This window comes from Monodelphis domestica, chromosome 1 (genome assembly GCF_027887165.1).
Source record: "Monodelphis domestica isolate mMonDom1 chromosome 1, mMonDom1.pri, whole genome shotgun sequence".
NCBI classification, from domain to species: Eukaryota; Metazoa; Chordata; class Mammalia; order Didelphimorphia; family Didelphidae; genus Monodelphis; species Monodelphis domestica.
Window position 1 is genome coordinate 155,279,992 of NC_077227.1, and position 13,943 is coordinate 155,293,934.

At 38.1% G+C, this 13,943-nt stretch overlaps 2 protein-coding genes across 2 annotated transcripts in view; both read right to left on the reverse strand.

Annotated features, from left to right (window-relative positions):
* Window positions 1–8,355, reverse strand: part of SPG21 (SPG21 abhydrolase domain containing, maspardin) — a 35,668-nt gene extending 27,313 nt beyond the window's left edge. Inside the window, exon 1 of the mRNA XM_056808501.1 lies at window positions 8,334–8,355. The gene's annotated coding sequence lies outside the window, so the exon portion shown is untranslated. The remainder of the gene's footprint in view (window positions 1–8,333) is intronic.
* Window positions 8,356–13,098: 4,743 nt separating this feature from the next.
* MTFMT (mitochondrial methionyl-tRNA formyltransferase) overlaps window positions 13,099–13,943 on the reverse strand; it is a 29,143-nt gene continuing 28,298 nt past the window's right edge. The window contains exon 9 of the mRNA XM_001375281.5: window positions 13,099–13,541. Coding sequence (XP_001375318.3) covers window positions 13,338–13,541 — 204 coding nt within the window. The 3' untranslated portion in view covers window positions 13,099–13,337. The remainder of the gene's footprint in view (window positions 13,542–13,943) is intronic.

Below are 13,943 nucleotides of genomic sequence, written 5' to 3' on the forward strand. Positions count from 1 at the left end.
TACTGATCCCAAAGCCAGGCAGGCCAAAAATGGAGAAAGAAAATTACAGACCAATCTCCTTAATGAGCATACATGCAAAAATCTTAAACAGGATATTAACAAAAAGACTCCAGCAAGTCATCACGAGGGTTATTCACTTTGATCAGGTGGGATTTATATCAGGAATGCAAGGTGGTTCAGTATCAGGAAAACCATCCATATAATTGACCATATCAACAAGCAAACCAACAAAAATCACATGATTATCTCAATAGATGCAGAAAAAGCCTTTGATAAAATACAACACTCATTCCTATTGAAAACACTAGAAAGTATAGGAATAGAAGGATCTTTCCTAAAAATAATAAACAGTATTTATCTAAAACCATCAGCAAACATCATCTGCAATGGGGATAAACTAGATGCATTCCCAATAAGATCAGGAGTGAAACAAGGATGCCCCTTTATTATTCAACATTGTACTAGAAACACTAGCAGTAGCAATTAGAGAAGAAAAAGAAATCGAGGATATTAAAATTGGCAATGAGGAGACCAAGCTATCATTCTTTGCGGATGACATGATGGTCTACTTAATGAATCCTAGAGAATCAACTAAAAAGCTAGTGGAAATAATCAACAACTTTAGCAAAGCTGCAGGATACAAAATAAACCCACATAAGTCATCAGCATTTCTATATATCTCCAACACATCTCAGAAGCAGGAAATAGAAAGAGAAATCCCATTCAAATCACCTTAAACAATATAAAATACTTAGGAATCTATCTACTGAGATAAACATAGGAACTATATGAACACAACTACAAAACACTTTCCACACAACTAAAACTAGATTTGAACAATTGGAAAAACATTAACTGCTCATGGGTAGGATGAGCTAATATAATAAAAATGACCATCCTACCCAAACTTATCTATTTAGTGCCATACCCATTAAACTTCCAAAAAACTTTTTTACTGAACTAGAAAAAACCATAACAAAGTTCATTTGGAAGAACAAAAGATCAAGGATATCCAGGAAAATAATGAAAAAAAAACACAAAGGAAGGTGGCCTTGCAGTCCCAGATCTCAAACTATATTATAAAGCAGTGGTCATCAAAACAATTTGGTACTGGCTAAGAGACAGAAAGGAGGATCAGTGGAATAGACTTGGGGTAAGTGACCTCAGCAAGACAGTCAATGACAAACTCAAAGACCCCAGCTTTTGGGACAAAAATCTGCTATTTGATTAAAACTGCTGGGAAAATTGGAAAACAGTGTGGGAGAGATTAGGTTTGGATCAACCTCTCACACCCTACACCAAGATAAACTCAGAATGGGTGAATGACTTGAATGTAAAGAAGGAAACAATAAATAACTTATGTGAACATAGAATAATATACATGTCAGACCTTTGGAAAGGGAAAGATTTTAAAACCAAGCAAGACTTATAAAGAGTCACAAAATGTAAAATGAATAATTTTGACTACATCAAATTAAAAAGTTTTTGTACAAACAAAACCAATGTAACTAAAATCAGAAGGGAAGCAACAAATTGGGAAACAATCTTCATAACAAAAACCTCTGACAAAGGTTTAATTACTCAAATTTATAAAGAGCTAAGTCAATTGTACAAAAAACCAAGCCATTCTCCAATTGATAAATGGGCAAAGGACATGAATAGGCAGTTTTCAGTTAAAAACACCAAAACTATTAATAAGCACATGAAAAAGCATTCTAAATCTCTGATAATCAGAGAGATTCGAATCAAAACAACTCTGAGATACCACCTCACTCCTAGCAGATTGACTAACATGACAGCAATGGAAAGTAGTGAATGTTGGAGAGGATATGGCAAAGTCGGGACATCAATTCATTGCCGGTGGAGTTGTGAATTGATCCAACCATTCTGGAGGGCAATTTGGAACTATGCCCAAAGGGTGATAAAAGACTGTCTGCCCTTTGATCCAGCCATAGTACTGCTGGGTTTGTACCCCCAAAGAGATTATAAGGAAAAAGACTTGTACAAGAATATTCATAGCTATGTTCTTTGTGGTGGCAAAAAACTGGAAAATGAGGGGATGCCCTACAATTGGGAAATGGCTGAACAAATTGTGGTATATGTTGGTGATGGAATACTATTGTGTTCAAAGGAATAACAAAGTGGAGGAATTCCATGGGGCCTGGAACAACCTCCAGGAAGTGATGCAGAGCTAAAGGAGCAGAACCAGGAGAACATTGTATACAGAGACTGATACACTGTGGTACGATAGAACATAATGGACTTCCCCATTAGTGTCAATACAATGTCCCTGAACAACCTGCAGGGATCTATGAGAAAAAACACTATCCACAAGCAGAGGACAAACTGTGGGAACAAAAACGCCTAAGAAAGGCAACTGCTTAACTACAGGGGCCGAGGGGATATGATTGGGGTTGTAGACTCTAAATGAACATCCTAGTGCAAATACCAACAACATGGAAATGGGTTCGGATCAAGGACATATGTGATACCCAGTGGAATCAGGCATCGGCTATGGGAGGGGTGGCGGGAGGGGAGGGAGGAAAAGAAAATGGTTTTTGTATTTAATGAATAATTTTTGAAATTGACCAAATAAAATTATGTTTAAAAGTTAAAAAAAGAAAAGAAAAGATGGGTCCTCTTTTTTTGCTCTATACTAGTAATGGAGAACCTTTTAGAGATTGAGTTTTGGGTCCTACCCCCAGACCCAGTGCTTGTCCCTGTCCCCACCCCACACAGAGGAGGAATGAAGCACTCCCACTGGGCTGCTGGGCAGGTGAAATAAGGAATATATCAGCTTCAAGTGTAGAAAAAGGGAGGGGAATGAGCCCAGTGCTCTGCTCCCATCCAGCTCTGCCACCTGTGAGCTGCCCACCTTATCCCCTGTGTACTCCCATTGGGCTGCTAGGCAGAGGAACAGGAGATATGAAGAAAAAAAAATGTCATCCTGCAGGGTGGAGAGGGAGAAAGCAGCTCAACAGAATCCCTCTGCCTTTCTAGTAATGAATTCTGGGGGTGGGGATTGGGGAGGGAGGGTGGCTGAGTTCCCACAGAGAGCAAGCACTCTGATGCCATCTTTGACACCATGCCATAGGTTCGCCATCACTGCTCTATACTATCTACCTTGGTGATCTTCTCAGCTTCCATGATATTATTTCTATTAAGATGTTCCTCACATCTGTTTGTCCAGACCTGACCTCTAGTTTCACATTTCTTTTTTTTTTTAAACCCTTACCTTCTGTCTTGGAGTCCATACTGTGTATTGGTTCCAAGGCAGAAGAGTGGTAAGGGCTAGGCAATGGGGGTCAAGTGACTTGCCCAGGGTCACCCAGCTGGGAAGTGTCTGAGGCCAGATTTGAACTTAGGACCTCCCATCTCTAGGCCTGGCTCTCAATCCATTGAGCTACCCAGCTGCCCCCTAGTTTCACATTTCTAACTTCTTATTAGACATCTCCATTTAGAGAGCTTGTAGATATCTTAAACTCAACATGTCTAAAATTTTTTCCTAAACATTCCTTCACTTTCTCTAACATTACCCTAGTTATGAGTCTTGCCCTTTACTCCTCACTTTGTCTCTCCAATCAGTTGCTAAATCCTGTCATTTCTGCCATGTTAACATCTTTCATATGTGCCCCCTTCCCTCCTAATACTGCCACCCCCTTGGTACTGGTCCTCATCATCTCAGGACTGGATTTACTGCAGTCCCTACTGGCTGGTCCTTTGCCTTACCTCTTACTCAGCTCCAGTCCTTCGTACACTAGACTCTCAAACTGATCTTACTAAAGCACAGGCTTGACTATATCACCTCCCATCCCATTCACTGAAACCCAGTAATTCCTTATTATTTACAGGGTAAACTATAAAATGCTTTGTTTTGGCATTTGAAGCCTTTCATAACCTGACCCTTCTTCACTTTCAGTTTTCTTATACCTCATTCTGTACCTCATTCTTTCATCAAGCAACACTGGCCACCTTGTTGTTCATTGTTCAGATATGCTGTCTCCTGACTATGCATTTTCACTGGCTCTCCTCCCACATCTGGAACTCTCTCCTTCCTTATCTCCATCCCTTTCTCCTCCTTATCTTTCAAGCCTTAGCTAGAGTCCTATCTTCTTTTTTTTTTTTTAAACCTTTACCTTCTGTCTTGGAGTCCATACTGTGTATTGGCTCCAAGGCAGAAGAGTGGTAAGGGCTAGGCAATGGGGGTCAAGTGACTTGCCCAGGGTCACACAGCTGGGAAGTGTCTGAGGCCACATTTGAACCCAGGACCTCCCATCTCTAGGCCCGACTCTCAATCCACTGAGCTACCCAGCAGCCCCCTATAATCCCATCTTCGGCAAGAAGTTTTTTCTTATCCTCCATATTCTTAGCCCCTCCCCTTTTTATTTATCCTCAACATATTTTGTTTGTACACAGCTATTTGCTCATTGTCTTCCCCACTAGACTGAGCTCCTTGAGAGAAGGACCTGTTTTTTTGCCTTTCTTTGTGTCTCCAGAACTTAGTACAGTATCTGGCACCTAAGAAGTGCTTAATAAATAAATGCTGAATACCACTACAGGGTCTGTAGCCTAAAGAGATCAGAGATAAGGGAAAAGGACCAACTACCTATACTGAAATATTTGTAGCAGCTCCTTTTGTAGTAGTAAAGATTGGAAATTGAGGGCATGTCTGTCACTTGGGGAATAGCTGAACAAGTTGTGGTATACTATTGGAATGGAATGGAATATTATTGTGCCATAAATAGGATGAGTTCATAAAAACCTGGATTTGTACAAATTGATGAAAAGTAAATGGAGCAGAACTAGAAGAAAAATGTATACAGTAACAAAAATATTATACAGTGATCAACTGCAAAGGTCATAACCATGCTCAGCAAAGCAAGTCTCCAAGATAACCACAAAGGACTCAGATCCACAACCAAAGAAGGAAATGTTAGAATCTGAGTACAAAGCAAAGCATACTATATCCCACTATATTTCCTTCATGAGATTTCTATTATGTGTGTGAGATGTGCCTTCTATCATGACATGAGCCATATGGAAATATGTATTACATAAAAATATGGGTATAACTTAGATTATTATTCACTGCAGGGGGAGAGAAAAATCTGAATTTTAAAATGTCAAAAACAATTGTCAGAAAGTTTCTTCATATGGCAGAAAAAAAATAAAAATAAAACCTTTTAAAAATAAAATAAATGCTAATTTGATGAGTGTAATAAAATATTATTGTGCTATAAAATAAATTTGATGATCATGGAGAAGCATAGGAGGACATTTAAAATTTTATAAATTGAAACAACTAGGAACATTATATACTTTGTTACCCCATAAAGAAAATGAAAAAAGTAAACAGCAAAATAGAAGTTGAATACTATGTAATGATAATGACCAAATTTGGGCCCAAAGAAGGGGTACAAAAGGCACCACCCAACTCAAACCCCTTGTGGTACATTGCATATAATGGCAAACTTTTAAAAAATGTTGGTTTGGTTGAAATTTTTCCTCTTTTTAAAAATTTTGAGTCTCTGGAAGGGATATTGAGATATGTAAGTAAAAAAACTTTTAAAATAAAATGATAGGCCAAGCGGAATAGGATAAAGTTTAATTTAACTATAGGAGTACAAGGTTAGGGAGTCATTGTTAGACAACAGTTCATCTACAGTGGACCTAGGACTTGGCAGCCCCCCAAAGCTAATACAGTCTTGGGCACAGTATCCAGAACAAAGATTTAGCCTTTCAGGCTGGAATTAGGTCCCAGCTCCCACACTTACTAGAAATGTGACCTTAGGCACATCACTTAATCAGTGCGGGCCACAGCTTCCACATCTATAATTCGCCCTACCTATAGTAAAGGGTTATTTGAAAAAAAAAAAGACTATAAACTAATAGTTCACATACAAATGTGAACTATTATTATCTACTACTTTATGAGATAATCAGATTTTTCTTACAGCTAGAAAGTTCTATTTTCTAAAACTTCTTTGACTTTAACTACTTTAATGTATCTCCCCTGCCCTTAATGAGCCAAGCTTACATCAAGAATAATGAATAATGGGGGCAGCTGGGTGGCTCAGTGGATGGAGAGCCAGGCCCAGAGATGGGAGGTCCTGAATTCAAATCTACCCTCAGATACTTCCTAGCTGTGTGACCCTGGGCAAGTCACTTGACCCCCATTGCCTAGCCCTTACCACTCTTCTGTCTTAGAACCAATACACAGTATTGATTCTAAGATGGAAGGTGAGGCTTAAAAAAAAAAAAGAATAATGAATAAAGAGGGGGGAAAAAGTTCAGGAAAATCAGGTAACCCAGTAACTGCATCTGCCAATGTTTTTAAGACTATATTCAGAGTTCCCACATCTGCAAAGGACATACATTTTCTCAACGTCTTTCTAGGGCCGATCTTGTATTATAATTACAAATCATTCTAAAATTCTCTCATGCTGATACCATAATGATGATAGGATAGAGCCTATGGTTGGTAAAACCTAAATCTCCAGTGTTTCCCACCCCTTCTGCCAGCAAACTTACCAAGCCATATCTCTGTCTCTGTTTCTCTAACTCTTAAAAACTTTCCTTGTCTTTTACCATTGTAATATTTATGATAACATTTCACCAAATGCATAATGAATAATTTGATTGTATATCCCTGAAACAGATACCACTGAAATGCTAACATTTGTATTTCTAATTATGCAACAACAAATGGTAGGCATATTTTCCAATTCTTTACAAGAATAAGCTACATTTATTATCTGTACGTTTTCCAGCTGCCCCTAATTCACAACTGTTTGTGCATACTTTTCAAAAGAGAAGCCCACTTAAGCGCAAGGAGCCTGCATGGCTGGGGTACAAAAAAACCACTCACTGTTGATTTAATAGTAAGAAGGCTGGCAGCTGTTGTGGATAGGGTCCACCAGATGGCTCTCACAATACTGTCATCTGTTAGAAACTCAGTCGAAAACCAGAATGTCCATGAATTATGCTTTTAACAAATAACACTATGGATTCTCAGAACTTCCAAAGTAATAAGTGTTATTGCCAACCCCACATACAGTAAAACTTCATGCTAAATGGGTGCCTGAAAGACAAAAGGAAACAAACCAACAAAAAAACCTGGTTTTCTAAAAAAGGAGGGATCTCAATTTAAAGCTGTCACCATCTGAAAGATTCCCAGGAAGGCAAACAACTGCAGTGTTATGAAATTACATTATGTCAAGAGACCTGAGACAAATACTAATGCCAATTTCTCCATTGCCAAAAACAAATCTGGTTTGTACAAACACAATGGTTGGGGGGAGGAGTATTAGGGAAAAAAATGTTTTACTGCTGGCTTTTATTTTTACAAGAGTAATTTCTAGATAAACCAACCCACCACACCCTGCCTTCCCTGCCCCCCAATATTGATCTCTTGTAACAAAAGAGTTAAGCAAAGACAATCATTAGCCCAGTGACTGCATCTGACAACATATGTAATGTTGTGCTCTTACACCCTTGCCTCTCTGTCAAGAGGAGGGAAGGGTGTATTATATTACAGTATCTGTAACCATTTCAATTATTCAATTTTCACTTATATTGGTATAATCATATTTTTACATAATATTTTATTTTCCCCCAATTGCATATAAAAACAATTAAAAATTTTTTTAATTAAAAAAAAATTCTGAGTCCCAATTTCTGTCTTTCCCTCCCCACTCCCTGAGTTGGAAAGAAATTTGACATGTTATAAATGTGCAATTGCACAAAACATGTTTCCATATTATGTTGTGAAAGAAAACAGACCAAAATGAAAAACAGCAAAAAAAAAAAGTGAAAAAATAGTATGCTTCAATTTGTATTCAGACTTCATATCAGTTCTTTCTCTGGAGAGGATAACATTTCTCATTATGGGTCCTTTGAAATTGTCTTGGATCATTGTATTGCTGACAATAGCTAAGAGTGACTAATAGCTAAGTCCTTCGAAGTGGATCATCCTACAAGATTGCTGTTACTGTGTAGTCTTCTGGTTCTGCTCACTTCCCTTTGTATAAGATCATATAAATCTTTTCCAGGTTTTTCTGAGAGCATATGCTCATCATTTTAATAGCACAATATTCCATTATAATTGCATACCACAACTTGTTCAGCCGTTCCTCAATTGATTGCCATTCCCTTAATTTCCAATTCTTTGCCACCACAAAAAGAGCTGCTCTAAGTATTTTTGTACAAACGGATCTTTTTCCTTTTTTTTTTTAATCTCTTTGGGATACAGACCTGGTAGTATTACTTCAGAATTAAAGGGTATGTAAAGATCAATAGCTATATAGGGCCCTTCTTTCTGGTTTGTTTCTTACCTTGTTGGGAATGTATGTCCAGTTGTGGGATTGCTGAGTCAATTGTCTTCCAGAATGGTTCAGCCAATTCACAGCTCCAACAGTGTATTTGTTAGTCTGCCTGTCTTTTCATAATCCCTCCAATGCTCGTGACCTTTTTATCCTCTTTGCCAATTTGTATCACATGAAGTAAGTTTGCAGTTTTCATTTGCATGTACATTGTGCCATGGAGATCATGAAAAATTCAGAAGCTATAGAGCTAAAAAAAGAAATTGGATAGTTGTTCTATAGTCTGCCCTAAGTTAGTGCTATTTAACAAGGATGTATATAGGACAAAACATTATAAAAGCGACTATATTACAGTTAATTACGATGAATAGAGAAGTAGGATGACATAACACAGATAGTCTCCAACTGGGATGTGAGTTTATGAAGGAAGTCCAGGGAACATTTGACAAATGATGGCATTATCCTACTGAAATCAATCTATTTCATTTCTTATGTTTGGAGGCATGGTGAACTCAAGAATGTATTTACTTTCATATTGAATGGGGGGTATGCAGAGACCCACTGAAACCCAAGGGGCATAGAGATGAAGAATGGATGGAGATTATCCATTAAGTCACTGCACCTCTGATGGCCGGACAAAAATACTCACTGGATAATGGATAGAGAATGGATAGCAGGCTGGATTCAAGTCAAATCTCTGATAGATATCATTTCACGGTGCTCTACACAACTCTCTGATACTAGAAGTTATAGAGAATGTGCTGACTTGCATGAGTAGAAGCACCTCACTACAAACTCTCTGCATTTGAAAACACAGCCCCGACTTTGTTCCTAATTAAATGAATAACTTTAGACGTGTAGAATAAAAGCCAGGAGACCTGGGTTCTAGTACAGATTTTGTCTGTTGAACTCTATGCAAATTCAAATGATAAGGCAGAACTACATTGAATAAAATTACCCAGCAATCCAAGTTCACTGGCTAAAAAAGTAGGATATTAAAACTTAAAAAAAAAAAACTTTTTAGGAAGAGAAATAATAGAAAAAATTAAAATTAAGTATACCTAAAATATAAAGGATATAAAGTGACAAAAATACCCTTGAAATGTGTCCTCAAAGAAAATATTCTGAAGTGTGCTTGTATTTCTTAAGTTTACTGGGCTCCTTACCATAAGGCTAGTACTGATCTCCAGAGGAAAGGATGATTTTTATGCTCTAAAAATTGTAATAAATTTGGGGAAGTCACTTTACCTCTGATTGACTGACAAAAGGATAGCAAACCACTCCCAGGATCCTTGCCAAGAAAGCCTCACCAGCTATGGCCCATGGGGTCCCAAAGAGTTGAGAAAGACCAAACAACAAAGCTTAGATGCAAAGAGCACTCATTAATGGCTCAGTATCAACCTGGAAGGTCTCTGGATACCCCAGGGGTATATACTTGGCTCAGTGTGACTTAATATTTTAATCAGTGTTTTAAAGGCATAGATGGCATTCTTATCTATCTTGCGGATTATATATGTAAAAATAAGAACTAAGACTTATATTGTAATAACTGCCTGGCCCTGTGCTAAGGTGCTTTTAAAATGTTATCCCATTTGATGCAAGATTGATACTATGATTACCTACATTTTCAGATGAGGAAACTGAGGCAAACACAAACTAACATTCACATCTAGTATACGAGATCATATTTGAACTCAGATCTTTCTGACTAAAGGCCAGGTGCTCTATCCACTGAGTCACCTAGCTGCCCTGAGATAGGGGGAAGTGATAACTAAAACACTGGATGGATGATAAAATTCAGAAAGACCTTGGCAGGCTAGAACAACGGGCCAAAATAGAGCAAAATAAAATTTAACAGGGATAAATGTCAACTCTTACCCTTGGGTTAAAAAAAATTCCTTTGGCAAGTACAAGATGGAGAGTATAGCAAGACAGCAGTTTGTCTGAAAAAGGACAGCAGGTTCTGGTGGACTACAAGCTGATTGCTATATGATATGGTAACCAAGAGGGCTAGTGGAAGAAGCCTAAATCGACAGGTGCCCCAGTCAAGTCACATCTGGAATGTCACAGAGTTTGGAGGGGGAGGGGCACAGTTCATGAAAATTATGAAAAAACTGGAGACTAGAAAAAAAGGGCCATGAACAGGATTGTGAAGGGCCTTGACATGCCATATGTGGATTGGCTGATGAAATGAAGGATATTTAACCTAGACAAATGTCAAACTGAAAACTGATTCTCATTTCATTTTGTGCAGCTAGGCGGCATGATGAAGAATGCCAATCCTGGAGTCAGGACAATTCCTAGCTATGTGACCCTGGGCAAGTCACTTAACCTCTATTACCCAGCCTTTGCCCTTCTCTCTTAGAGTCATTACTGGAACAGAGAATAGAGGTTAAAAAAAGATGAAACTAACATAGATTTAATATTCTCCTTTGCAATACAGGCCTAAATTCCTTGCTCTTGTAACCTCTTGCTCTCAGGTAACCTCAGGTCATTTGAAACACAATTCTATTCTTGTGGCTTGTACCCCTTCCTGTGTAACTTCACCCATCGCCCACATTGTAGAGAAACTTGATTATCTGAAGGCCAATTTAAAACTGTTGCAACTCCCATTGGCTGTAGACTAGTCCCCTGCCGGCCCATCCCATCACCCGAGAATTACTCCAATCATCTAAGAACTGATCTCATCTCCCAGTGAGACATGAGAAGCCAAGATGGCAGTCATCCCACCTCTCATCAAAGCATGAGTCAATCAGAAGACACACCATGTTGCTCTTGCTCCATTAATCCCTATAAAAGCTTCTATCATCCCTAACTTGGGGTCCCTGGTCAGGGAAAGCTCACCGATCCCATTCACTGGCAATTCCTAACCCTGCTCATAAATGGATCGTGCTTGCGGCTTCATCTCAGAATTTCTCACTTGGACAGAAGAAAAGCCTGAGAAAGCCATTTATTAGAGCTTCCTTCAAAAGTCAAAGGGCTGCCGTGAGAGATGTTGAACTTGTTCTCCTTGGCACCAGAAGGCAAAACTAGGAATAGATGGAAATTGCAGAGAGAAATTTATGTTTAATATAAGGAAACATTTCCTAACAATGACAACTATGCAAGAGTGAAATGGGCAAAGGCTGGTGTATCACTTGGGCCTACAGAAATTATTCTGACTAGATGGCTCCAGGACCTGTTCAATTCAGTACCTACAATTCACTTACAATTTGGGTAATTAATTTTCTTCAGGCTTAAGACAGAATGTAGAGTGTGTGATGATAGTTGGCCTTCCCTCCTGGTGGGGAGCTTCTGATTAAGCATCATTTCAAGGGAGTTAACAGTTTGAGGGATTGTTCTCTGACAATAAGGGAGCATGCTGGATCGCTTGGTAAGATGCAATGACTTCTTCCATAACATTTCAGCTTTGCTTGAAACCCGTGGTCTTATTAAATGTAAATATGTAGTTAATGTAACTTCTTCCCTATTCCTTCTTGGCCAAATTGTTTTTAGAACTTTGCTAGAGTTTGAATTTTGCACTTTAGTAACTTGATATTAGTCTAATCATTTACTTTTTTATTCTTTCCTCTCATTCACAATATATAATACAAGTGCATACTATAACTTTTAACTTTTTAGTCATTTGTTTTTATAGCCCTAGATAGACAGTATTTGTTCAATTTCTCTTTTTAGATTTAAGGTCATTTTAGGACAGAGAACTTATTTATGATTTTTTTTAATATAATGCCTCACTTCAGAAAAATACAGGTTGTGATACTTACCATTATAATTTGTGCTACTTTATTAAAAAATCAATTGTGGGGGGCAGCTGGGTAGCTCAGTGGATTGAGAGCCAGGCCTAGAGATGGGAGGTCTTGGGTTCAAATCTGGCCTCAGACACTTCCCAGCTGTGTGACCCTGGGCAAGTCACTTGACCCCCATTGCCTAGCCCTTACACTCTTCTGCCTTGAAGCCAATACACAGTATTGATTCCAAGACAGAACGTAAGGGTTTTAAAAAAAAAAAGATCCATTTTGCCAGTAGAAAGAGCACTGTGCTGGAGTCAGAACATTTGGGTTCTGCTTCCAGCCACCAACTGTGTGGCCTTGTATTTCATTATTTCAGTAGGTCTTTTAGTGGGGGGTATCTAGCAAACACTTTCAAAGAAGCACCAGTCTGGAAATTTAACCCTCGAAGGCACAATCTATCTAAGGGTCCATCTTCATTTGGGAGCATACCTCACCAAGTAAATAGGTACAAAGAGAAAATTCTCTATAGGGAGAACTTTGATTGGGAAATAAGATTTCTTCTCTAATGTGAACTCAGCAAAGGAAATCTGGAAAGTGGATGATGTTACCACAAGAAATCCAAAAGGTAATGAAGCTCTTTCCATGCCATTCCTGCAGGCAAAATAGATTTTTTAAAAAGAATAGGTCAAAAATCTTTAAATTTGACAAATTAATGATCCATAATCATTCATATTATAGGATTTTCCTATTTTATAAGAGGATTCACAAAGAAATAATCTCTCAGTGAATGACTTTCCTCATGTATTTAAATGTTTGCTTATTATTACCTGATAAAAAGATGGAGATGGGAGAGGGGAGAGAAATTTCACGTTCACTATTAATGATCAAAGAGAAAGAGAATTAAAGAATTGCCTCTGAAAGTATAAAACAACTTAAGGAAGAAATCATTCGATTTTCAAAAATTCATTTTACAAACAAACAATGGCACACATATCCATAAACATTTAAGTGATCTGCAGATATCCTTGGAAAGATAATTTTATCCATTTTGCAATAGTATTCAGTTTTATTTACTCCTGAATAAAACAAAAATACATTTATTAGCCAATTACCTTAGCCATTAAAGTAGACAAGGTTATTTTGAACAGAGGAAGCTATTGACCATTTTAAAATCTGAAGTAGCAAATCATCGCTTCTCAGAACAGTGCTGCCTTCAGCAAATGAGTGGTAATTCCTTGTAAATGGTAGTTCTTAAGTTACAGATAGGTTTTTGTCCATCTTTCCCCTAAATACTCAGTGCACTGTTGCATAGCAACAATTCAGGTTTTTTCTCATGTTCCCTTTCTGTAAGGTTGAGAGTTCGAAATCTGCACTCCTCCAGCTGGGCTTGGGAATTCTGCTGGAACCAAAGGTGCAAATAACCATTGTAGAAATCAGTAGCTGTAAGTTTTTTCTTGAAAATAATTGACCGTACCCCAATCCAGCCACCCTGCAGAGAGGTTGATAAGAGACAAGGCAGTCAGAATAGGCAGTCAAAGTACAAAAGCAAAGCTTATTTGGACAGATATGCTTAAAAACAATTACTTCCTTAGTGCCTAACCATGTAAGGCACAGCCCGACATCCTGCAGGCCATGTACATAAATAGTTCTAGCCTAGATGAGCTTATTAAGGCAGCAGACAGGTACAAAAACAGAATACGTACACATGACATACAGAATAAAAAACATTAAACCAAGACACAGATAAAGGAAAAAGCATAGTCAAAATTAAGAGGAAGCATATTTTAATTAAAGAGAGATCAAAAATAATAATTATGGAGTAAAAAATTCCAAGCAAACAATCTCTCAGGGCAACCATGTCAGATTCATATCTGAGCCTAACTAACCTAAC